The 25691-nt window shown below is 41.2% G+C and overlaps 1 protein-coding gene across 1 annotated transcript; it reads left to right on the forward strand.

The window, feature by feature from the left end:
* The first annotated feature begins 405 nt into the window (after positions 1-405).
* Thumpd3 (THUMP domain containing 3) lies at positions 406-24791 on the forward strand. The gene is made up of 10 exons (XM_048356250.1): positions 406-481; positions 2060-2347; positions 4235-4312; positions 10935-11411; positions 15204-15334; positions 15848-15917; positions 19078-19193; positions 22808-22918; positions 23678-23801; positions 24171-24791. The coding sequence occupies exons 2-10, from the start codon at positions 2093-2095 to the stop codon at positions 24339-24341; spliced, it is 1533 nt and encodes a 510-aa protein (XP_048212207.1). The 5' UTR covers positions 406-481; positions 2060-2092; the 3' UTR covers positions 24342-24791.
* Positions 24792-25691: the final 900 nt, after the last annotated feature.

Raw genomic sequence — 25691 nt, forward strand, 5'->3', positions numbered from 1 at the left:
TTTTTCATCTCTCGGAGGCACCGCTTTTTCTGGCTTTCAAAGGCGAGCCGGCCTCACGGGGCCTCACCACGGTGGAAGCAAAAGAGACTCGAGGATCTCGGGAAAACGCTTACCCCGCCCCGGGCATCACTAAGCACTCCACAGGCGTCACCATAGCTACCGCTGGGCGCGGCAACGCGCTTCACCATAGCTCCGGGCGGAGGGGGGGCACCGCGGCGCGGCCGGGCGGCTCTTCCGCCCAGCGGCTCTTCCGTCCAGCTCGCCGCCCCCCGCTCGCCCGCCCGCCCGCCTGCCTGCCTCACCGCAGCTCCACGCGCAGGCTCCGCCCCTTACGACCTGGTCGCGGAGCCCGTCCGCCCCCCCCACCCCAGCGACGGATTTCCGGTTTCGTCATCGGCTGCCTCGCTTCCGCTTCCGGGCAGAGGAGCTGGCTTCCGGTGGCGTGACCTGACTGCGCTGAGCCGGCGGGTGCTGGCGGCCGGTAAGCGGGCGGCGGTCGGGGGTGGCGGGAGGGAGGCGCTGCGGTCGTCTAGGGCGGGAATCGGAGTTCGGGAGTCTACCCGGGTGGGTCCCGCGGCGGAGCCCGTCCCGTCGTCTGTCCCTGGTCTGCACCTGCTCGGCGGGCCTCCTGTGGCCGCGGGTCCCGCGCGGGAGGCGGGGCCGAGGCGCTTGGGCGACTCGGTGCCCCGGCGCCGCCGCGCTCGGATCCCGGGCCGCACGCCGCCTCGCTGGCGTCGGCTGGCGTCTCGGGCCGGTGGGGGCCGGCTTCACCGTGCCAGCGAGCTCCTTCGGGACAGGAAGTGACTTCCTAGAGTTAGACGCCGATGCCAGTCCCTGGAACCGCCCCCCCCCCCCACGTTGGGTCCTCCACAAACGGAAGTTGTTTTCACATTCTAACTCTTTGATAACCGGATGAAAGCAGAGGACCCCCCCCCCCCTCCAATCTCCTTAACCCCTTCCCTGCCCCACTCAACACACCAGACCTGGTTGAGGACCTTCGTTTACTATTTCAGAGGTCTTTCCGGATGCCCCACGGAATGTAGCTGTTGGATAGTAGGTTGTGTTCACTGTCCACATGAAGAAGTTACATAGGCTACAGTATTTAAGTTGCTTTGCGGTGTAGGTGTTTGAATTCAGCGCCTGATACTTTCGACGCTGCCTGAGGCTACTCAGTGGCTTTCAGTCCTGTTTTTCACTAGTTATTTTTAGGATAGGATAGGGGCTGGAGTCCAAACTGCGATCCTTCCACTTTGTTTGGGCTTCCTGTCATTGCTAGGATCAGCAGGGTCCACAGCTTCCCTTCGGTGGAAATGTGGCGAGTCTCTACTTTTCTGGACTGCACCCAGTGCTCCTACTTTGAGCCACAAACCCTGGGTTGACAAGCAAGACCATTGTAGCCGACTATGAATTAAGAATGGATCTGGAAGAACTTTTCTGCTCAGGTCAGCCTCTAACTTTCCAGTTAGGTTTTTTTTTTTTTTAATTTTAATCACTGGTCCAGCACTACGCTACTCCCACTTAAATCCCTCAACAACTTTAGGAGAAGATTATTTAATTCCCATTTTCAGGTTTGGAAGAATTATCTTGCTTTAGGTTGCTCAACCTTATATGAGTAGTAGAGGCAAGAATTCAAACCAATATCTATCTGAAACGCCAAAGCCCTGTTTTCTAAAGTGCTAGATAAAAGGGAAATATTCAGAAATGTCTTTCAGTATTCTAGCATCCTCTTTATTGTTAAATGGTATAGTTATGAAATGGTTTTTTTTTAATCAACATGAATGAGTTCAAACCAAATACTGCATTCATGGAAATATTCCTCTATTTGTCTCCTCCTTTTTATTTATAGTACATATGGTGCTTGTTTTAGTAATGCCATATTTTACAACCTGCATTCTGCCTTCATTTATTTAATGTTGTGATTTTGATGTATACTTAATAAGGTGTGTTGACCATGTGTGTGTGTGTTTCCTTGTTTTTGTTCTCCAAAACAGGTGTTTTCATTATAAATGAAATAAATGATAATGTTTTAGTTTTTTTCTTTTCTGTATTACTTTTATAGAAATTGTGTTTGGGATCGTGAAAATATTGCAACATGGCTGATGTTAAAGAAGCTATTAACCAACTTGTGAACGTGAATCTTCATGTGAACCAGAGATCTGTACCGGTGACAGAAACTGATGTCAGAAGTGAGTCTGAACATCTCCACGTCACTATTGGAGCCACTGTACCAACTGGCTTTGAGCAAACAGCTGCAGATGAAGTGAGAGAGAAATTGGGGTCATCATGCAAAATCAGCAAGGACCGGGGCAAGATTTATTTTGACATTGCAGTGGAAAGCCTTGCTCAGGTTTGAAGTAATATTTAAAATTAGTAATTTTACACTTAAAAAAAATTTTAGGGGCTGGGAATATGGCTTAGTTAGTGGTAGAGTGCTTGCCTAGCATGCACGAAGCCCTGGGTTGGTTCCTCAGCACCACATAAACAGAAAAAAGCAGAAGGGGCACTGTGGCTCAAGAGGTAGAGTGCTAGCCTTGAGAGAAGCCAGGGACCATGCTCAGGCCCTGAGTCCAAGCCCCAGGACTGGCAAAAATAAATAAATAAATAAAAATTAAAACGCCAGTACTGAGGCCTGAACTCATAGCCTCAAGCTCTTAGCTTTTCCACTCCAGGCTGACACTCTACTTCTTGGAACCACGACTCTACTCTTGCTTTTTACTGAATAACTAGAGATGAAAGGTATCTTGGATTTGTTTGTCCCTCCAGGGCTAGCTTCATATATCAGCCTGCTGAATAACGATTACAGATGTGAGCCACCAGCACCCAGCTTTGCTTACACTTACTTTCTAGTTTACAGGTCCCTATGAGATTCAGTTTGCTTTGCTCCAAATCAAGTGATAAAATTACTGCTTTTTATTGTTACTGGGTGGTGATTTGTAATTTTGACTACTTACTATCTTTAAGTAGTTATACAAAGGAGTGTCAGTTTATGAGTACAACATAGCTTGATCAATGTCACCCCCTTCCATGAATCTCCCCCATCTGTCTCAACCCTACCTAACCCTACAAGTCACCTGCTTCCCTTTGTACATATGTACATTGAATATTATGACTCCATTCTCCCACCTTTCCCTTCTCCATTCATCTGCCCCTCTCCCTTTGACCTTACCTCCCCCTGACAAAACATATCTCAGCTTCTTAGTATTCATTTTGTTGATGCAAGCTTGACCACATTTTTAAGTTTGCATGCATTTATAATATGCATGTATTAAACAAAACAAATTTTATAAATACACTTTGTAAATATGCTTTCATTTGCTGTATTTTAGAGGTGTGTGTATGCATGTATGTACATGTGCCTATTGTGTTTACTGGAGCTAAAACTCAGAACCTGAGCTCTATCCCTTTTTTCCTCAAGGCTGGCACTGCATACCACTTGAGCCATACCTCCACATCTTGCTTTTTGCTGGTTTGTTGTAGACTGTCTCGTTGAGTTTCTGGCTTTGCTGCACTTTTTTGGAAAGTTTTTTTTTTTGTTTCTTTGCCAGTCCTGGGGCTTGAATTCAGGGCCTGAGCATTGTCCCTGGCTTCTTCCTGCTCAAGGCTAGTACACTACCACTTGAGCAACAGTGCTACTTCCAACTTTTTTCTATATATGTGGTGCTGAGGAATTGAACCCAGGGCTTCATGTATGTGAGGCAAGCACTTTACCAGTAGGCCATATTCCCAGACCCCTGGAAAGTTTTTAAATGCAGGTATTAGGTACTTTAAAACTATTGTGCCTAGCGAGGCTCCAGTGGCTCATGCCTGAAATCCTTGCTACTCAGGAGGCTGAGATCTAAAAGATTTGGATTTAAAGCCAGCATATGCAGAAAAGTCCCTGAGATTCCAGAACAGAAAGCAAAAAGCCTACCTGGAAGAACAGCTTGAGTGATAGAGCACCAGCTGGGCTAGTAAGCCTCACATGTGAGGGAGGCCCTGAGTTCAGACCACAGTACTGTGTAGGTGTCGCTGCTGGGGACCATTGGAGTCCTAGCATTGGGGAAGCTCAGGACAGAGGACTATGAGTGTGAGTTCAAAGCTATCCTGGGCTACATAGAGACATCCCAGGCCAGCTGGAGCTACACAGTGAGCACCCTTCTTAAACCGGCAACAACAAAAACTCTTCTACTTATATAGCTTTGGATAGCTTGTTTTTTTTCAGAAATTGTTTCTAACTTTATTTTTTCCTTCCCAGGTTCATTGTCTGAGATCAGTTGATAACTTGTTTGTGGTGGTTCAAGAATTTAAAGATTACCAGTTCAAAAATACAAAGGTGAGCTCTTCCAAATATGATGGTTGATATTTAGACGTCCGTTCCAAAAAAGTTTATTTCTACTTTTCATAATCTGCCTGTCATGTATTATTATTAGTAATAGTAGTAGTTTTAGCCAGGTCTGGGGCTTGAACTCTGAGCCCTAGGCATTTCCCTGAGCTCTTCTGCTCAAGGCTAGTACTCTATCACTTGAGCCACAGTGCCATTTCTGGCTTTTTCTGTTTATGTGATACAGCCTTCAGCATACTAGGCAAGCACTCTACCACTAAGCCACATTCCCAGCCTATTATTATTATTACTTTTTAGCATGCTGGGGATCAAACTCGTGACCTCTGCCCCTATTTTTATAATAAATACTGGCTGGCTCTTAAAATCTCGAGACTTCTATCACTAAGTCCCAAAGTTTGCTTTAAAAAGTCAATTTTGAGTGAGATGCTGGTGGTTATACCTACAATCCTAACTACCTGGAAGGCTAATTTTTTGCCAGCCAGGGCAGAAAAGTGCATGAGACTCTTATCTCCAATTAATTCAGCAAAAAGCCAGAAGCAGACGTATGGCTCAAGAGTAGAGCTCCAGCTTTGAGCGAAGAAGCCAAGCAAGAGCAGGCTCTAGGTTCAAATACTCATTTACAAGAAAAAAGCAGTTTTGTTTTGCTTATGAGGTTAGTTTTAAATTTCTTTGCTGACAGATATATGTGGTTCCAAAATAGAATTGCTTCCAGAATATAGCTAAAGAACAATGGTGCTTTCTGTGCTTTCTCACCATGCTGCTTTGCTATAGCTTTCCTTTCTTCTCTAGCTTCATTTAAATAAAGCCAGCATAATATTTAAATATTCCTTCAGTTGTTAGGACAACAGTTTTATGTCCAATATGTTTTGTTTTATGTCCTAAATAAATATTCAGCTGCTGCTGACGGTTGAAAATAGATCGCAGTATGGCTTTTAAGGTTTTGGGTTTTTTTAATTCCTTTTTAACCATGTTGCCAGAATCAAATGCTTAAGTTTGTTTCTATCATTGTTATGAATTCTCTCTCTTTTTTATGTTATTTTACTTATTTATTTTTTGTGTTGGTCCTGGGACTTGAGCTCAGGCCCTGAGTTTCTTTTGCCCAAAGCTAGCACTTTACCACTTGAGCCACAGCTCTATCTGCCAGCTTTTTGGTAGTTTTTTTTCTTGACGATAATAGTCTCGTGGATTTTTTTTCTAACTGGGCCAGCTTTGAACTATCATCCTCAGATGTCAGCTTCCTGAACAGGATTACAGGTGTGAGCCACTGGTACCTGACCCCATTGTATTTTTTTTTTGTTTTGCCAGTCCTGGGGCTTGGACTTAGGGCCTGAGCACTGTCCCTGGCTTCTTTTTGCTCAAGGCTAGCACTCTGCCACTTCAGCCACAGCGCCACTTCTGGCCATTTTCTGCATATGTGGTGCTGGGGAATTGAACCCAGGGCCTCATGTATACAAGGCAAGCACTCTTGCCACTAGGCCATATCCCCAGCCCCCCATTGTATTTTTTTAATGTCATTATATTGTGGCAAATTTTCTAGTCACTGTTCTTTCTATACTATTTATTTCCTCTTCATATTTTTCCCTTTTCCCTTTTATTGCTTTCATGTAGTCTCTGTGTTGATAACTTGTAATTGCTCATCCTTGAGCGAAGGGGCTTCTCCATCCTCCTTTGTGCAAGAGGTTCTTATGGTGGGAAAATCATAAAGGTACCCTAGACCAGCAGAAAACCTGCCTGATCTGACCTGACATGTGTTTGTGGGTAAATGGGTTACTTTTATCTTCTTTTTTTTAAAAAATAAGCTCTATTCAATTATTTCCATATCATGGAATGAATTCTTTTTACTTTTCCCCAGCCATAAGGGATCACCAACTTTAGTTATTCACAAAGTAGACCACATTTGCTCATTGTATCTAGTCAGATTCAACTAATTAGATAAAAAAAAAATTGAAAAAGTTTTTATCTTGTAGTGAATATGTATAGACTTTTTATTGTCATCAGTCTCTAAATAATACAGTATAACAGCTGTTTTCATAACATTTACATTGTATAAGTATAAATGATCTAGAAATGACATGAAAGTCAGCAGGTTTTAGTATCTAAGGGGGTTTCTGTAACCCCAGTACTGCAGAAATAAAAACAACACTTAGACTTTCCTTGCAAAGGATAGGACAGCTCTTTTTCTCTTCCTCATCAACAGGCTGTTTCCAGAAAATATGTAATATGTCTTTGAGAATCCTTATTTACCTTTCATTTCTCTCCCCTGCTATAGCTTGGTACAAAGGAGATCCAGGGAAGTTCCCTTCATTAACCTATATTTACTTTCCTTCTGTTGTAAACAAAGTTAGTCTGCTGCCTGCTTTATAAACAGTCTTTATACTTGAGAGCTGTAGGCCTCCTCCCTCTCTATGTCTTCCTGCATTTCTGTTTGACTTTTTTTTGTTGGGGGGATGTCATGGGGCTTGGTTGGACTCAGGACCTAGCCACTGTCCCTGAGCTTCTTCGTTCAAGGCTAGTTAGTGCTCTACCATTTCGAGCCAGAGTCCTGCTTCCAATTTTCTGGTACTTAATTGGAGATAAGAGTCATGGCCTAGTGGCAAGAGTGCTTGCCTCGTATACATGAGGCGCTGTGGCTCAAGTGGCAGAGTGCTAGCCTTGAGCAAAAAGAAGCCAGGGACAGTGCTCAGGCCCTGAGTTCACGGCCTAGGACTGGCCAAAAAAAAAAAAAAAGAGTCTTATGAGCTTCTTGCCTGGGCTGGCATTGAAACCATGATCCTCAGATTTTCAGCCTCCTGAATAGCTAGGATTTCATGCGTGAGCCACTGATGTCCAGCTTGACTTGTGTTATACTTGGGAATCCTTATGTTATAATTCAAGGTTACAAATATCACATCAGTTCAGCTAAGATACAGTTGCTATTTCTGTTTTTATTTTCTTTTAAAGTAGTTTCTGAAGAAAAGGGTGATGCCAGTGTTAGCCCATCATGTTTATGTAGGTGCCTTTTATAGGAAAGTTATTTGTAAATAAAACTGAATTAGCTAATCCTAAAGTTTCTTACTATTTCAGCAGGTTTCAAGTAGTAGCAAAGCCTTTACTTCCATTACTAAGTCTCATATCTATCAGTTAGTTGACTCCAACTGGGTACAGAGAACCACTGTGCTCTCCTTTGTGAATAACCCTGAAGTTAACTGATCCCTTGAGGCTAATGAAAAGTAAAGGTTGAAATAAAACTTTCCGTCTCGTGGAACTGGTTTTTTTTTTGGCCAGTCCTGGGGCCTGGACTCAGGGCCTGAGCACTGTCCCTGGCTTCTTTTTTGCTCAAGGCTAGCACTCTACCACTTGAGCCACAGCGCCACTTCTGGCCATTTTCTGTATATGTGGTGCTGGGCAATTGAACCCAGGGCCTCATGTATAAGAGGCAAGCACGCTTGCCACTAGGCCATATCCCCAGCCCCGTGGAACTGGTTTTGTCAGTATACATTAATAAGGGTTAAAGCACTGTTAATAAAATAGGAAAAGAGTGACTTAGACTTTTGAGCAGGCTTCTCAGAAAATATACCTTTGTAGTTGCTATTAAGTAATATGCAAGGGGTTTGCATGTTACTTAAATTACTCATATTACCATATGAACAGCAAATATAGAGATCAGAAATGAGACAGAATGATCTTGAATTGATGTAAGAGAAATAGGCCAGAATCATATTCCATTGAACTTTTGGGGAATTTAGATTGTCTGTGTGTAGTGGGAATCTCTCAAAGGGCTTAAGCTTGGGGAATCATCACTACATTTACCTTTCAAAAAGATGGCTATACTATTTAAAATTTAGAGATACGTTTTTAACTGTTTAAGGCTCTTTTCCTATAAGATATCTTTGCTTTCTCTAGGTTTATGATTTTCCATACATGGGCAGTCACTGCAGTATTTGGGGAGGGATGCCATCTGGTAACCCTATCCTATTGGTTAATAGAACTACATGCCCTGACAGCGCAGTTGGCCAGTATCCACCTGCCTGCCTCAAGGTGTACTTTGACTTTACTAATAATTCCTTGGTTTAAAAAAAAAATCCTGTTTTTAAGGTAGTTAATACATATACATACCCCAAATTAAAAAAATACAAAAAGAATTCTGTCAGTGAAGTGGAGGTTGTCCTCTTTTTCTCTTCTCTTTCATTCACCTAATTCTTTTCCTCAGGATTGTTTCTCACAAATTAAGTTTCTTTACTACTTTTTGGCTTCTTGCAGCTTAAAATTTTTTTTAATTCAATTTATTTATTAATTGAACACAAATTTTTTGACAAGGTGTTGTACAAAAAGGGTACAGTTACATAGTAGGGCAGTGTGTACATTTCTTATGATATCTTTCGCCCTGTTTTTCTATCCCTTCTCTAGGTCAGGTAGACATATATACAATATACAATGTATCAAAAACATATACAGTAGGGGCTGGGGATATGGCCTAGTGGCAAGAGTGCCTGCCTCATATACATGAGGCCCTGGGTTTGATTCCCCAGCACCACATATACAGAAAATGGCCAGAAGGGGCGCTGTAGCTCAAGTGGCAGAGTGCTAGCCTTGAGCAAAAAAAAAAAGCCAGGGACAGTGCTCAGGCCCTGAGTTTAAGCCCCAGGACTGGCCAAAAAAAAAAAAAAAACCATATACAGTAGCCATGTGGCCACGCCCAAGAAAGTTCGCCTAGGGCTTTAAATGCAATGTCGATATTAGACAATATGTCGACAGTAATCTTACATGAACGTACATACATAGCTTTTGAGCTATTGTATTCCCCTGAGAGGTCAATTTTTGACCTTTATGTGTTGAGTAATTGTTTGGTTTTAGTTACATACTGTTGGGTCGCTGCCCCAATCCTGTGGGAAATACTATTTGACAAACAAGTTTTTGGTTTCACAGACTTGGTCTCTACTGTCTCTCCATCTCCCTTTGTTAACAGTCATATATCAGGGAGATCATGCCCCTTTGTTTTCTGTGTTCTAGGCTTGTCTCGTTCAACATTATTTGTTCGAGTTCTGACCATTTCCCTGGGAATAACAATATTTCACCATTCCTAATCACTATGTAGTATTCCATTGTGTATAGGTACCATATTTTTTTGATCCATTCGTCTGTGGAGGGGCATCTGGGTTGTTTCCATATTTTGGCTATTGTGAGTTGTACCGTGATAAACATGGAAGTACAAATGTCTTTTTGATATCTTGGGGTTTGCTGTTTAGGATAGATGCCTAGGAGTGGTATGGCTGGGTCATAGGGTAGGTCTATATTGAGCTTTTTGAGAAACCTCCATACTGTTCTCCAAAGTGGTTGTACTAATTTGCACTCCCACCAACAATGGAGAAGGGTTCCTCTTTCCCCGCACCCTCTCCAGCATTTGTTGTTGCCTGAGTTCAGAGTATAGGCCATTCTGGGCTGGGGATATGGCCTAGTGGCAAGAGTGCTTGCCTCGTATACAGGAGGTCCTAGGTTCAATTCCCCAGCACCACATATACAGAAAATGGCCAGAAGTGGTGCTGTGGCTCAAGTGGCAGAATGCTAGCCTTGAGCAAAAACAAGCCAAGGACAGTGCTCAGGGCCTGAGTCCAAAGCCCAGGACTGGCCAAAAAAAAAAAAAAAAAAAACAACAGAGTATAGGCCATTCAAACTGGGGTGAGGTGGTATCTCAGGGTTGTTTTTATTTGCATTTCCTTTACTACCAGGGATGTTGAGCATTTCCTCATGTGTTTCTTTGCCATTTTTATATCTTCTCTTGTGAAGCCTCTCTTTAGCTCCTTTGCGCATTTCCTAGTAGGTTTATTGGGCTTGGAGGGGCTTAGTTTTTTGAGTTCTCTGTAGATGACAGATATCAGGCCTTTGTCTGTTGCTGTGCTGGTAAATATCCTTTCCCATATCGTTGGCTGTCTTTCTATTTTGGTGGCCATGTCCTTAGCTGTGCAGAAACTTTTTAAATTGTAGTAGTCCCATTTGTCGAGTCTTTCCCCTATTTGTTGTGCCCCTGGGACTCTATTCAGGAAGTTCCTTCCTGTGCCTATAAGTTCTAGCGTCTTTCCTACTCTGTCCTTCAGTAGTTTCAAGGATTCAGCTCTGATATTGAGGTCCTTGATCCATTTTGAGTTGATCTTGGTGCATGGTGATAGGCTTGGGTCTACTTTGAGTTTTCTCTTGCAGCTTAAATTTTTATCTTAGTTATATTTCTGATCTTTCTGTCAGATTCCTCATAACTCTGAATATACCCTAATTTGTCATTGAAACTTGTGTTTTCTTTTTTCTTTTTTGGCCAGTCCTGGGGCTTAGACTCTGGGCCTAGCACTGTCCCTGGCTTCTTTTTGCTCAAGGCTAGCACCCTGCCACTTGAGCCACAGCGCCACTTCTGGCCATTTTCTGTATATGTGGTGCTGGGGAATCGAACCCAGGGCCTCATGTATATGAGGCAGGCACTCTTGCCACTAGGCCATATCCCCAGCCCATGAAACTTGTGTTTTCTTAATTGCAGACATTTTATTTACTTCAGTAAATGGACTAGCACATTTTATAACTAAAACAAAAGCAAGGCTTTATTGGTTCAGATAGAGTTGTGAAAATAGGTTTTATTTTCTGTCCCTTACAGGAAGAAGTTCTAAAGGATTTTGAAGATTTGGCTGGCAAACTTCCATGGTCAGACCCTTTAAAAGTATGGGAACTTAACGCCAGTTTCAAGAAAAAAAAAACAAAACGCAAGAAGATAAATCAGAATTCAAGTAAAAGGAAGATGATTGATAATGGACAAGGAGACAAATTAGATGAGAATGATGTTAAGAAAGAGTTTTCTGACAATATGATAGGTTCGCACATCTTGGACTATTATGAAAATCCTGCCATTAAAGAAGAGATAATAACATTAGTGGGTGAGGACTTGGCATCTTGCAAAGATGAGGCTGATGAAAGCTCAAAAGAAACCGAGCCCCGAGTGCTGAAGTTCAGAGTCACGTGCAGCAGGGCAGGAGAGAAGCATTGCTTTACCTCAAATGAGGCTGCAAGAGATTTTGGAGGCGCTATTCAAGATTATTTTAAGTGGAAGGCTGACATGACCAACTTTGATGTGGAGGTAAGTACAGTCTGATGATTCAAGAACCACTATGAGGGACAATTAACTGGGACAATTGTAGGATGGGGTTAAGAATAGCATGGGCCAACAGACAGACATGCACATTTTAATTCTACAACTGTGTAACACTGGACAAGATTATCTTTCTGACCTTCTGTTTGAAATGGAGTCATTTAAAGCTATACTGAGGATATTGAGGTAAGACATTTGTAGTATGCTAAGTGTTCAACACATGGGAGCTTTTTTATTTTTTTATTTTTCTTGGGACAAGGTCTGACTTGGTAGCTCAGGCCACCCTGAAACCTTTGGCCTTTCTGCTTTAGCCTCTAAAGTGCTATGATTACATTGAAGGCATATATTGCCATGCTCAGTAAAAGATAAAGAAGATGACTGTTCTACACTTATTTATGGTGGTGCCAGTTATTAAACCCAGGTGCCAGTTATTAAACCCACTCCACAACTGATCTATATACACAGTCCTCTAAATCATCATCTGGTACTTTTTTCTATATTATATAGACTTTCAGGTTATAAAATTGCAGTGGCTCAAGTGGTAGTGTGCTAGCCTTGAAGCAAAAGAAGTTCAAGAACAGTGCACAGGCCCTGAGTTTAAAAGCTCCAGGACTGGCAAAAAAAAAACCCAAAACTTTTAATTCACTTAGAATTAAAACACTTGAGGGCTGGGGATATGGCCTAGTGGCAAGAGCGCTTGCCTCGTATACTTCAAGCCCTGGGTTCGATTCCCCAGCACCACATATATAGAAAATGGCCAGAAGTGGCGCTGTGGCTCAAGTGGCAGAGTGCTAGCCTTGAGCAAAAAGAAGCCAGGGACAGTGCTCAGGCCCTGAGTCCAAGCCCCAGGACTGGCCAAAAAACACTTGAAAATTGATTGCAACTAAAATATGATATACATTTTCAAAATAAACCTCAGCCTCAAGTCAGGATATCAGTGCTTATCCTCACTCTAGGACTGGCAGTCCTTTAAGATTCTGCTGTATTATCAAATCCAGATACCTCTTACTAGCATGCTCCTTTTCCTTGTGACTACTCATGTGATTGATGTGGGTAAGAGATAGTGAAATCTCTAAACCTCTTACATAAAAGTCCCTAGTAGCTGACATTTTTTTTTTTAACCAAGAAGTCAATTTCTATTGCTCTTAGGACATTTAAATGAGACAAGTCATTTGCTCTCTGTAGACATTTTTCCCCTTTGTCAGCTCAGAACAGTTCCTATCCCTTTTTTCTCATACAGCTTCCATGGGAATGATAATATGCCAACTAGGACAGTGATGTCCAAAAGTTAGTGAGGTGACTCAGAGGACAGAATGTAGAGTCCTGCTGTTTGCATTTAAATCTCAACTTGGGTGACCGGGCAAGTGAGCTGATATATTGTGTCTCAAGCTCTTTATCTATAAAGGAGTTAGTACTTACCTCCAAAGGAGTTAGTTTGAAATGGGGTCACTAGTGTAAAATAGAACAGTGCCTTGCATGTAGGAGTGTCAACTGCTGCTACTACTAGTAATCGTGAGGAAATGTTAGGTAAAAGACTGGGGAGTGTTGTACTTTTTAAATAGTTTGTGTGTTAGGAAAACTGGGACCAAAAAAAAAAAAAAAGCTGTATACCTCAGACATTCCTCAAATGAGTCAGATTTTTTAAAATCCTATAGAATATGACATGTGAACAAGTGCTTAAAATTTTTAAAGTAAATTTCACATATATAGAAAAACAAAAACCAAGTAAAAACCCAGCCATTAATGTCTCACTTCCTAAATGAAAAGGTGGAGAACAGGAAGATCACGGCTCCAAGCTCACTCTGGCAAGCCTATGCTAGACCCCATTTCAGAATGAAATACAGGGTAGCCTGTGAATCTGTCTCAGATTGTGCAGGAAATAAATAGCATGCCTCTCTAGGCTGGTTCACCCTGTCTCAAAAATTACAACAGCTGTCAGGCATCAGTGGCTTGTAATCCTAGTAACGTACAGCATTAAGATCCAGAGGACCATGGTTGGAAGCCAGGTCAGGCAGAAAAGTCCAAGACTTCCCAGAACAACTAGCAAAAAGCCTAGAGGCATGTCTCAAGTGATAAGAGCATCAGTATCAGTTGGGCAAACATGAGGCTCTGAGTTCAAAGTCCAGTACCAGCAAAAAATAAACCAGAGGGGCTGGGAATGTGGCCTAGTAGTAATGTGCTTGCCTAGCATGCATGAAGCCCTGGGTTCGATTCCTTAGCACCACATAAACAGAAAAAGCTGGAAGTGGCACTGTGGCCCAAGTGGCAGAAGGCAGCAAAAGAAGCCAGGGACAGTGCTCAGGCCCTGAGTTCAAGCCCCAGGACTGGCAAAAATAAACCAGAGCAAAAGGGCTAGAGGAGTGGCTCAAGCAGTTCCTATCAAGCACAAGCCCTCTGTTCATACCCCAGGACTGCCACAGACAATGCAAAACAAAAGAAAACCCTAAAGCATTTGTGGCATGGTGGTAGCAGTGGGTTAATTAGGGGAAAGGGCATATTTAAAAGTATATTGTGGGGCCAGGGATATGGCCTAGTGGCAAGAGCGCTTGCCTCGTATACAGGAAGCCCTGGGTTCCATTCCCCAGCACCGCATACATAGAAAATGGCCAGAAGTGGCGCTGTGGCTCAAGTGGTAGAGTGCTAGCCTTGAGCAAAAAGAAGCCAGGGACAGTGCTCAGGCTCTGAGTCCAAGCCCCAGGACTGGCAAAAAAAAAAAAAAAAGCATATTGTGAGCCAGGCACTGCTGACTCATGCCTGCAATCCTAGCTACTCCGGAGGCTGAGATCTGATTATTCAAAGCCAGCACCTGCAGAAAAGTCCCCAAGAAACTCTTAGCCAATTAACTACTCCAAAACCAGAAGTGGAGCTGTGGTTCAAAGTTGTAGAGCACTAGCCTTGAGCAAAAGAGTTCAGGGACAGCGCGCGCGCACACACACGAGAAGTACATTGTAGTAGTGGACTTCTGCTACTTCTGTAGGTTTGAAATTGTTTCCGTTATAAATTTAAAAAACCCTACAAACCTGTAAAATGTGTTTTATAAAAATTGCAGGATAATCTGGTTTTAGCCAGTTTACAAATAAAGTGAATTAAAAGAATAAAATAAGCTGGGCATCAATGGCAGATGCCTATAATCCTAGCTACTCAAGAAACTGAGATCTGAGGATTGTAGCCTGAGCCAGCCAGGCAGGAAAGTCCATGAAACTTGTCTCCAATAACCAAAAAGCCAAAAGTGGAACTGTGACCTAAGTGGTAGTGCTAGCTTTGAGCACAAAAGCTCAGAGACAGTTCCTAGGTCCCAAGCCCCAGGGCTGACACACACAGAGAAAATAAATAGATTTTAAGGGCATAAGGTGTGACTCAAATGGTGGAGCAACTGTTAAGAATAAGGCCCTGAGTTCAAATTCTAGTACCCACAGAAACAGAATAGGTTTTAAAATTGAATGAAAAGTATATAGGTGGTGATTAGATTAGTGACTGCTTTGGATGAGTACTGTCTATATTCTGATAATACTCTATAGGAGTAGTTACACAGTCTCACTGAGCTGAACACTTAGAAGATGGGTACTAATTAGATGCCAGTGTGCCTCAAAAGAGTACACAGTGGTACACACCTATAATCCCAGCACTTCGTTGACCATGAGGATTTCAAGTTCAGCCTCGGCTTTTAAGTGAGTTCAAGGCCAACTTGGGCCACAAAGTGAGAGCTTGTCTCAAACAAGTCTTAGCACTAAGTGCAGTTTGAACATTCCGAATCTTCAATCTTGTTTAACTTGATTATAGGTTCTCTTGAATATTCATGATAATGAAGTCATTGTCGGTATTGCATTGACTGAAGAGAGTCTCCACCGCAGAAATATTACACATTTTGGACCTACAACACTTCGATCAACTCTTGCCTATGGGATGCTCAGGTGAAAGAATGCATTTTTGCTGCCCTAATTAATATGGCACTTTGCATTGAATTTACTTTTTTTTTTGTCATAGGGCTTGAACTGAGGGCTTGAACTAGGTGCTGTCCCTGAGTTTTTTAGCTCTAGGACAGCACTCTACCTCTTTGGGCCACAGCACCACTTCTGCATTTTTGGTGGTTAATTGGAGATAAGAGTCTCATGGACTTTTCTGCCTAGTCTGGCTTTGAATTATGATCCTCAGATCTCAGCCTCCTGAGTAGCTAGGATTACAGCGTGACCCACTGGCACCCAGCTTGAATTTTTCTATTTAACGTATTATTTTAGAATTTAGTGTATCACAAAACTAAAAAGCTACTAATTATTTTCCCTATATCCAATATTTCAGAACTGTAGATTGGTGTTCCTTCATACTAGTAAGAGTTCTTTAATCTTGGAGCCTTATGAATTGTTATTGTAGAATTCTAAGCTTTTGATTATTTTCATGTTGGCTATTTTTTTTCTTTATTCCTCTAGGCTCTGTGCACCTCTACCCACTGATATAATAGTTGATCCAATGTGTGGAACGGGGGCAATACCAATAGAGGTAATAACATTTCTGTGTTTATTTTCTGATCAGATGATACATCCATAATGTTTCTAGACCTGATGTGTAAATTAGACAAACTAGCAAGGTTGAATTAGTGAACCTGAGTTTTAAAAGAATTAGAAGAGTAAAGTTAGAACTTTTGTGCAAAGAATATGACCATTTATTTCACAAAGCCAAGTGTCATAGAACTAGCATCTCTGTCTGTATTAAAGAGTAGGTGGAAAAGGAGTTTCCTTTCTACAGGAGGTAAACTGTTCATTGAACAGCAAAAGATAATTGAGCTATAAGCATGAGCTTGAGGGTAGTTTCATCTCTATATAGTGAAATTATGCTTTTTAGTCTAGGTAGGTTCCTGGGAGAGCAAGTGTAGTTGTTAAAGGGGAGAACTTCTGAGGTGTAGCTCAGTAGTAAAATGTTTGGGCTAGTATGCAAGAGGCTGTGGTTTGATTCATATAGCACTGAAGGGGAAAAAAGTTGTGAATATTTTTTTTATAAAGTTTAACAAGTCTGCACACCAAATGATGTTACATAGTTTTTAAAATTACTGTGGCATCAAGGAGACTCATTAAAAACCACATAAAACCAAGCAAGAAATGGAAAGATATTTTCTAATGAAAGAACATTTGGTAGAGTTTCAGTGAATCAGTGTCATCTTTGCATTTACAAATGATTTAGAGAGGGAACTAACAGTAAAATCCCTTAAATTTGGGTGAAATGGTAAGTTCTTCCACAAAGCTAGTGACAAAAAACTATAGGGAGATTACATAAATTCTTTTGAGTAGGCAGAAACTGGACAGCTGAGCAGGTCCAAAGCAATCCACAAAAGGACAAATAATCCAGACTCAAATAATCCAAATTCAAGTGGGAAATTATGTAGGCTACATGATTATGTTCTGCTAGTAACAGCGTTTAAAGAGACCTACGCAGAGAATACCTAGGTGTGATCAAGAAGAATGCTAGGGACAGAGCAGAATACCATCTTGCATTCAGCTGTGGGGTGTGTATGAAATGTTAAGTAAGGCCACTGCATGCCAAGCAGAGACAACAGATAATGAGACTCAAAGAAGGCTAAGAAAAAAAGAGAGCCATTTTTGGGCAAAAATAAAGGTGAAGGCACCCACACAGGAAAGCCTAAACTGGTATATAGTAAGATGAATAAAATTGTGAGTGAAATAGATGGTAGATATCCACCTTCCGCTGAGCACTGGGACCAAAATTAAGTGTTTTTAGAGTACCCCAGCTGCCTTTAGCAAAGCAACTACCCTACCCTCAGGCCAACACCCAGACCACCACTCCAGCTTCAGAAGGCACTGCTCTAGCAAGCACTTTGTTTTTGTACCAGACTTTTGCTACCATAGAAGCATTTCCACCCAGGCCACAGCAAAGCCAATTGGGCCCACAGAGGACATGGAATTGGTATAATGAGTCACAGGTCCTTCATTTTCATAACAGACTGTAGCATGGTTGGTGCTTTCTCCTTTTTGGTGATTTAACCAGCCCTTCTCAACTTATTTTGTAAATTGGTGAGATATTACCTCCCCATCCCCTTGTTCCCTCCCTCATGCCTACAAAATCAAATTTCAACAAAGCCTTTTTCTCAAGTGGCATCTATCTTTATTGAGCTAGTTAACACTTGAGACTCAGAACCCTAAAGGAACTTTTCTTGTCTCTCCGTGATTTCTACATGATAGAGCAAAAAGGAGGACTCCATTTACCTAGTGAGAGCAGTGGGGCTTCAGAAGTAGAGTATTGCATAGCAAGCATAAGGCCCTGAATTCACTCCAGTATACACACACACACACACAAATTAAACTTAGAAGTACTATAAAAGTACGTGCTGGGAGTCAATTGCTTGAGACGTTCATTAAATTCTGTGAGTTCCTTTTTCATCCCTCCCTACTCAAATGTAGCATACTTCATCATTCCTTTTGTTGGAAGTCATTGTTATAGATTCGAGCATGTCATTACTCTAAATGGACAAAATAAAAAGCACTGTATTCATGGTTGGGAGATGCATTCCTACCACTTTGTCAGTTTTCCTAATAGAAACCTATTAATCAGCACAAATCATTGTTCAGATTTCAGATTGTATGTCGTGTCATTCCAGAAATATGTCACAGCTTGGTATTTTCTGCTGATGTGTTTCTGACTTAAAATCCTTTCAGGGAACCAGTTGCTGGTGTCTCACCCCTGTACTCCTAGATACTCAGGAGCCTGAGCGCTCAGGATCAAGGTTCAAAGTCAGACTAGGCAGGAAAGTCAATGAGACTCTGTCTTCAATTAGTCACCTAAAAGCCTGAAATGGAGCTATCACTGTAGTGGTAGAACACCAGAAAAAAGGCTAAGTGACAGCACCTGGGCCCTGGGTTCGAAGCTCTAGTACCAGGATACACACACAAACTCACAATCTTTTCACTGGTATCTTCATTATCATTCAGACGTATTCTATTATAAAATGCTAAAATATTCCAGTAGATCAGATTGTATGAACTAGCACAAACCACAAGGATGTGGGTTTGGTTAAATTTGGTTAGATTTTTTAAACCATAAGCACTAAATGCTTTTAGTATAACAAACATTGCTGGGTGATAGACTGGATCTGTCCTTTGAGTTGCTAGATTAGTTTAAAGGCAGACGGGCATACACACAGTGAAAGCTGGAAAGGTACAGTGGCAGAAGCTGTACAGAATACTTTCAGAGGACAGACCTGAGGTCGCTTGAGAAGCTGGGATTGGTGACTATGTGACATTTACCAACTGAGCCGGCAGAGAAAAAACAGCAAGGCAAGTTACAAAGTTGGCATCATGCATAGTTTCATTTTTTTTGTTGGTTGGTTGTGGGGCTTGAACTTAGGGCCTAGGCACCGTCCTTGAGTCCTTTTTGCTCAAGGCTAGTGCTCTACCACTTTGAGCCACAGCTCCACTTCTGGTTTTCCGGTGGATAATTGGAGATGAGTTTCATGGACTTTCTGTCCAGGCTGGCTTTGAACCACGATCCTCAGATCTCAGCCTCCTGAATAGCTAGGATTACAGGCGTAAGCCACCAGGGCCCAGCTCCCTTTTATAATTTAGCTTGTTTGGTGTTTTTTGTTTGTTTGTTTTTGTTCTTTTGGTGTTTTTTTTTTAACTTGTTTTAATTAATACTCTTTCTATTTCAGGGAGCTACTGAGTGGTATAACTGTTACCATATTGCTGGTGATAACAATCCACTGGCTGTGAAAAGAGCAGCAAATAACATCTCATCTTTATTGACCAAGAACCAAATTAAAGAAGGGTAAAAACTTAACAGGTTTTTGTAGCATTTGTTAGATAATAACTTTTCATGCCGACTTAACATCATAAATGTATAGTAAGATTCCATTTCAATTTAAGGTTTTGAAAATAATAGGTTTGTGTTTTGTTTTGTTTTTGCCAGTCCTGGGGCTGTAGGAGTAGGTAGTGCTCAGCAGATTTGCTGAGTCTTACAGATGTTCTATATTCTGAATACAGCTCACCATTGACCCTAGAAGATCCAGAAGTGGCTCCTTCCACAGTAATGTGAGGTTTATGTTTTTAAGTAGTAGCCAGTTTGGGTTTTGTATTTTAATAAACCTGTTTTATTCAAATACTCTTATTTATTGTACATGCTATGCCTCATACCATTTTATGTTAAAATTCACTGTCTTGTCTATGCTCATATTGTTTGTCCCTATTTTGGTTAGGTTCATACTGTTTCTCCCTATTTTGGCCTAGTGCTTTGTTCTCTCTTACACTATTTATCCCTCAGTTTTATTCTGTGTAGATTTTTTAATATTTATTTCACATTAGCGTTTTGGGTTTTCTTCCTAAAAGTTTTAGGTAATATTGTTAATTAATTCTTTTAATGATAAAAGTTCCTATACTCAAGCTTTATTGTTTTGTTTTGTCCCAAGTATTTGGGAGGTTTTAATTTTTTTTTTTTTTTTTTTTTTGGCCAGTCCTGGGCCTTGGACTCAGGGCCTGAGCACTGTCCCTGGCTTCTTCCAGCTCAAGGCTAGCACTCTGCCACTTGAGCCACAGCGCCGCTTCTGGCCGTTTTCTGTATATGTGGTACTGGGGAATCGAACCTAGGGCCTCATGTATCCGAGGCAGGCACTCTTGCCACTAGGCTATATCCCCAGCCCCTCGGGTTTTAATTTTTTAAAAAACATTTTATTGTAATATACGTCTGTGATGTATTTCACATTTATTGATTTTTGTTTTTGTTTTTGTTTTTGGCCAGTCCTGGGCCTTGGACTCGGGGCCTGAGCACTGTCCCTGGCTTCTTCCCGCTCAAGGCTAGCACTCTGCCACCTGAGCCACAGCGCCCCTTCTGGCTGTTTTCCATATATGTGGTGCTGGGGAATCGAACCGAGAGCTTCATGTGTAGGAGGCAAGCACTCTTGCCACTAGGCCATATTCCCAGCCCCGATGTTTTTTGTTTTGTTTTGTTTTTGTTGCCAGTCCTGGGGTATAGACTCAGGGCCTGAGCCCTGTCCTTGGCTTCTTTTTGCTCAAGGCTAGCACTCTACCACTTGAGCCACAGCACCACTTCCGGCTTTTTTCTATATATGTGGTGCTGAGGAATCGAACCCAGGGCTTCATGAATACGAGGCGAGCACTTTACAACAAGGCCATATTCCCAGCCCCTATTGATGTTTTTTTGAGGCCTACTATATGACCAGTTTTTTCTTAACTACATAAATTTTTTTCCTAGCTTCTAAATATTCTATCTTAATTATTCAAATCTTCACTGTCATGTTTTGTTGATTTGCCTCATACTATGTTTATTAATTTAAGGGTAGCTTTTAGTGCTTCTTGGCTTTTTATTTATTTATTTTTATTTTTTGGCCAGTCCTGGGGCTTGAACTCAGGGTTTGAGCACTGTCCCTGGCTTCTTTTTGCTCAAAGCTAGCACTCTGCCACTTGAGCCACAGCACCACTTCCGGCCGTTTTCTGTGTATGTGGTGCTGGGGAATCGAACCCAGGGCCTCATGTATACGAGGCAAGCGCTCTTGCCACTAGGCCATATCCCTAGCCCTTGGCTTTTTATTTTTAGTGTTTGATTTATATATTTTTATTATTACGTTTTATTGTTATACTTTTAGCACCTGTGTTTACAGTTTTCAGTATACTGATTGCCTTTATTGTTTTTGGTGCCAGTATTGAGATTTAGAATTGAGCACCAGGCCAATTGATCTATCATTTCAGTAGTCATGCCTTCAGTACTTTCTGCTTATTTCTTGGATAGGGTCTTAAACTTTCTTCCCAGGCAGGTATGGACCAAAATTCAGTACCTCCTACCCCTGTCTCCTGTTTAGGTAGGCTTATGTGCATTCATCACCAAGCCTGGCTTCTATGAGAATAGGGTCTCACTAACCTTTTTGAATGGATTGCCCACAGACTTGATCCTGCTATCTCCACCTCACAAGTAGCTGGGATTCGAAGTATAAATCACTACACCTAGCTTGAATTTTTTTTTGAACAGTTCATGATTAAATACCTTAACAAGAGATTTATGCTTATAGTCTTCAGCCTATAATTTTTAGATTACATAGTATTGCTTCTGCCTTGTTTCTTAAAGTTCACTTTAAGGGAGATGTTAAAATCTTTTACATTATTATATCCATTCTGTCTTCTGTCATACTCTCAATAGTTTTCTTTCCTGGTTTTTTAAATATAGTGTGGCACATATACTTCTTTTTCTAATTTCAAAACAACTTAGTTATACATGTACCAGTTTTTTTCCTTCTTTTTTTTTGGTTGTAGGGCTTGAATTCAGGGCCTGGGCATTGTCCTTGAGCTTTTGTGCTCAAGGCTAGTCTTCTTACTATGTTGAGCCACAGCTCCACTTCTGGTTTTGTGGTGATTAATTGGAGTTCAGAGTCTCACTGACTTACTTTACGGCCTAGGCTGGCTTTGAACCGTGATCTTCAGATCTTAATCTGAGTAGCTAGGATTACTAGCATGAGTGATAAGCACCCAATCAAGTTTTTATTTCTTTAGGTTTCCTGTTTATACTAGATAAATCACCACACTTTGTCCATCAGGTATGTCACTTCATAACCTTGTGGGTTTTTTTTTCCCAGTTTAATCAATAACCTCCTGCATTTTAAATTTATGCTTCAGTGCTGTAAAGTTCTCTTAAGTTTTAGGTTTTTTTTTTTGGTCATGGGGCTTGAACTCTGGGCCTGGGCACTGTCCCTGAGCTCTTCAGTACAAGGCTACCCCTCTACCAGTTGAACCACAGCACCACTTCTGATTTTCTGGTGGTTAATTGGAGATGAGTCTCACAGATTTGAACAGTGATCCTCAGATCTCAGCCTCCTGAACAGCTATGACATGAGCCACTTGTGCCCGGCTTAAAGTTTTTTTCTTAAAAGCTCATTTTCTCTTAATTTGTAGACATAGATGTCTACATCTTTTGAAAACCATTTGTAACCATTTTTAAATTTACTTGACTTTCCATCTCAGTCATTTGTAAGTTTTTACTTGTGACCACATTTTCTTCCTACATGCTACTCTTAAAATTCTGACCTAAGGGGGTAGGGATATGGCCTAGTGGCAAGAGTGCCTGCCTCTCATATACATGAGGCCCTGGGTTCAATTCCTCAGCACCACATATACAGAAAATATACAGCGCCAGAAGTGGCGCTGTGGCTCAAGTGGCAGAGTGCTAGCCTTGAGCAAAAAGAAGCCAGGGACAGTGCTCAGGCCCTGAGTCCAAGCCCCAGGACTGGCCAAAAAATAAAAATAAAAATTCTGACCTAAGTTGATGTTCTCACTATTATTCTTAGCATCTTATACATTTCTATAGCAGTGTGCTCATAAGTCTTTTTAAACATTCCCTACTTCAGAATGTCTTGAAGTACCTCTCCTTTGTCCTCACAGGAAACCATCCTGGGGCCTGCCCATTGATGCCATTCAATGGGATATCTGTAATCTCCCATTGAGAACTGGCTCTGTGGATATCATTGTAACAGATATGCCATTTGGAAAAAGGTAGGAAATGGGATAAATGTTTTATTTTACCTGTTTGGCTTTTTTTGGAGAGAAAAAAAAACTTAGGCTCTTTTTTAAAACTTAGAGTACTGAATAATTTTAACAATAATGAACTCATCCAATTGTTTCTTGTGAGAATTCTGGAATACAGAACTGCATTCTCACCTGTGACAGGAGTTTCATTTCAACATTACCTATAATTTCCTAGCCCATTGCTGAATTACTTACCATATATCACATAAAAAGACAGGAAGACTTGATTGTTTCTTAAATGATTTCTACTCACTGGTTTGTATACAGTTTAAGTGCTACAATTTTGAGAACAAGCTATAGTTATCTAAAAAAAAATTTTTTTTGTCATGGGGCTTGAACTCAGATCCTTGGCGCTGTCCTTGAGCTCAAGGCTAGTAGTGCTCTATCACTTTGAGCCACAGTGCCACTTCCAGTTCTCTGGTGGTTAATTGGAGATAAGTCTCATGGACTTTCCTGCCCAGGCTGGCTTCGAATCTTCATCTTCAGATCTTAGTATCCTGAATAGCTAGGAGTACAGGTCTGAGTTGACAGTGCCTGGCTTTAGAAAAAAATTTCCTTTTCCTTTACATCAAAATTATAAACAGTTTACTAATTCTCAGTTTTTTCACTGAGATAAAATGGCAAAGCTCTGCTTCTAAAAGGTACCTTTTCAATGCCTCATGATGCACCAGATGTGGTTTTCATTTATTTGGAACAATAAGTAGTTAATTTGTTGGTCTTTTATAGGATGGGCTCCAAGAAGAGAAACTGGAATCTTTACCCAGCTTGCCTGCAGGAGATGAGCCGTGTCTGTAGACCAGGGACAGGCCGAGCAGTACTACTTACTCAGGATAAGAAGTGCTTTACCAAGGTGCTATACATTAGTGTAAAACTCTTAAAAATACAAGTGCCTAGACCTGTAAAGGATTTGTTTTCTCCCCCCTTGTCTTTTATTATTATTTTCTGCTAGTCCTGGGCCTTGGACTCAGGGCCTGAGCACTGTCCCTGGCTTCTTTTTGCTCAAGGCTAGTAAGTACTCTGCCACTTGAGCCACTTCTGGCCATTTTCTGCATATGTGGTGCTGGGGAATCGAACCCAGGGCCTCATGTATATGAGGCAGGCACTCTTGCCACCAGGCCATATCCCCAGCACCCCCCCCCCCCCAATCTTTTAAACTAAGATCACAGGCTGATTTAGAAACAGATGTCAGGCTAACTGCTTTTGTTTTGTTTGTACACAGGCATTATCTGGAATGGGACATGTGTGGCGAAAGGTTCATACAGTATGGGTCAACATAGGAGGTCTTCATGCTGCAGTTTATCTCCTAAAACGTACAACTCAAGCTTTTGTACATCCTTCAGAAAATGAGAAAGAGGAACTTCTTAGTAAAGCAAAGAATGAAGGTGATTAATACATTTGTACTTCAGAACACTGAATATGTCAGCATGAAGAGCTTCTTTGAAAGAAAAACAGAAGAGCAGAATGAAGCATTATTTCATCTCTTGAAGTTTACAAGATGAAATCTCTTAAGATCTATAGCAAGGTTTATTATCATTTGCCTTAAAAATTAAAATGTCTACTGATACAAGAACTAAGGGCTAGGATTTATTAAAGAAATTACATAGATATTTTATAGGATAGTTCTATTTGTAAATACTAGCAGCAATACTGGTAAATGAGTTATAGAACCAACAAGTTAACAGTTTTCCTTCAGCGAAGTATGCTGTATTTCAGACCGAATGGGAGCCTGTTGTGAACATGTTAAAAAAAAATGCTTGGGGCATGGCGGAACTGAGAGCTCTTCTCTAGGAAGCCTTGAACTTCAGAGCACTGCAAAAATAAAATCTTAGTTTGGGAGCCATATAGATTATTTGTTATTCATTGAGCTTGGAACTTTATAAACTTTCTCTTTTACCACTGCACTGTTTCTATGCTCAGATTCAAATTCAAAATACTTGCTTTCCCAAGGACATGCCTCTTGTTTTTACACTACAAAAGCATAGTAGTGAAGAATGACCAATAGTTCGCCACCACTGCCTTGAGTCAAGGAGCTAATTTTACAGCTGTCTTTTCACCATTAATGCACATGTCAGCACAACAACTTTTCAGGATAAACTACAAAATTAAAACACATTTCACACTTTTTTGTATGCATTTATTACCAAACTCATAGACAAGGTATTTGCTTAGTGATGGTGCCCAACAAACAAATCAGAACAGATAAAGCCATGTCTATACATTCATCCATTTGTAAGAAAGGCAAAAGTGCACTTTTACATATGAATTAAGAGTTCCAGGTCTACACACAAATCTTTAACATTATAGTTCTTTTGCTTTTCATCTGACAGAAACTCAGCACTATGAACCAAATGGCTTAAGTTTCTCAACTATTATGCCTGTTTTTCCAACCAATGTAATGTAGTGCTTTACCCTATAAATTCCTTCAGTAGCCTTTTTCTAGGTTGAAACTATTGGCTTTTTGTCCTTTCCAGGAAATACTAAAATGACTATAGAACATAACCTGCACTAACACTACTTGGCACTCTTTCCTATTGCTTAAGTGATGCTAAGTTAAACTTTCTTAAACCAAAGAGTCTTCATACTTTCATTCCAGTTTCTCTGGCCAATCTTGTATAGTATTTTTAAATGTAGACGGTCTAAAAAAGGATGAGCAAAGCAGCCTTATCACTAACTGGCTGGCTACCCAATGAAGATTATAATAGATGTAATTAATCTAATCCACTTTGATATAGTGGACCAT

The sequence above is a fragment of the Perognathus longimembris genome, chromosome 10 (assembly GCF_023159225.1).
Source record: "Perognathus longimembris pacificus isolate PPM17 chromosome 10, ASM2315922v1, whole genome shotgun sequence".
Lineage (NCBI taxonomy): Eukaryota > Metazoa > Chordata > Mammalia > Rodentia > Heteromyidae > Perognathus > Perognathus longimembris.

What these genes read in the sequence shown, in the direction of transcription:
- Thumpd3 (XM_048356250.1), top strand. Translation starts at nt 2,093, where the DNA reads ATGGCTGATGTTAAAGAAGCTATTAACCAACTTGTGAACGTGAATCTT. An exon ending in CGGGGGCAATACCAATAGAG is followed by an intron (nt 15,918 to 19,077) that starts GTAATAACATTT and finishes TTTCTATTTCAG; the next exon opens with GGAGCTACTGAGTGGTATAA. An exon ending in ATAAGAAGTGCTTTACCAAG is followed by an intron (nt 23,802 to 24,170) that starts GTGCTATACATT and finishes GTTTGTACACAG; the next exon opens with GCATTATCTGGAATGGGACA.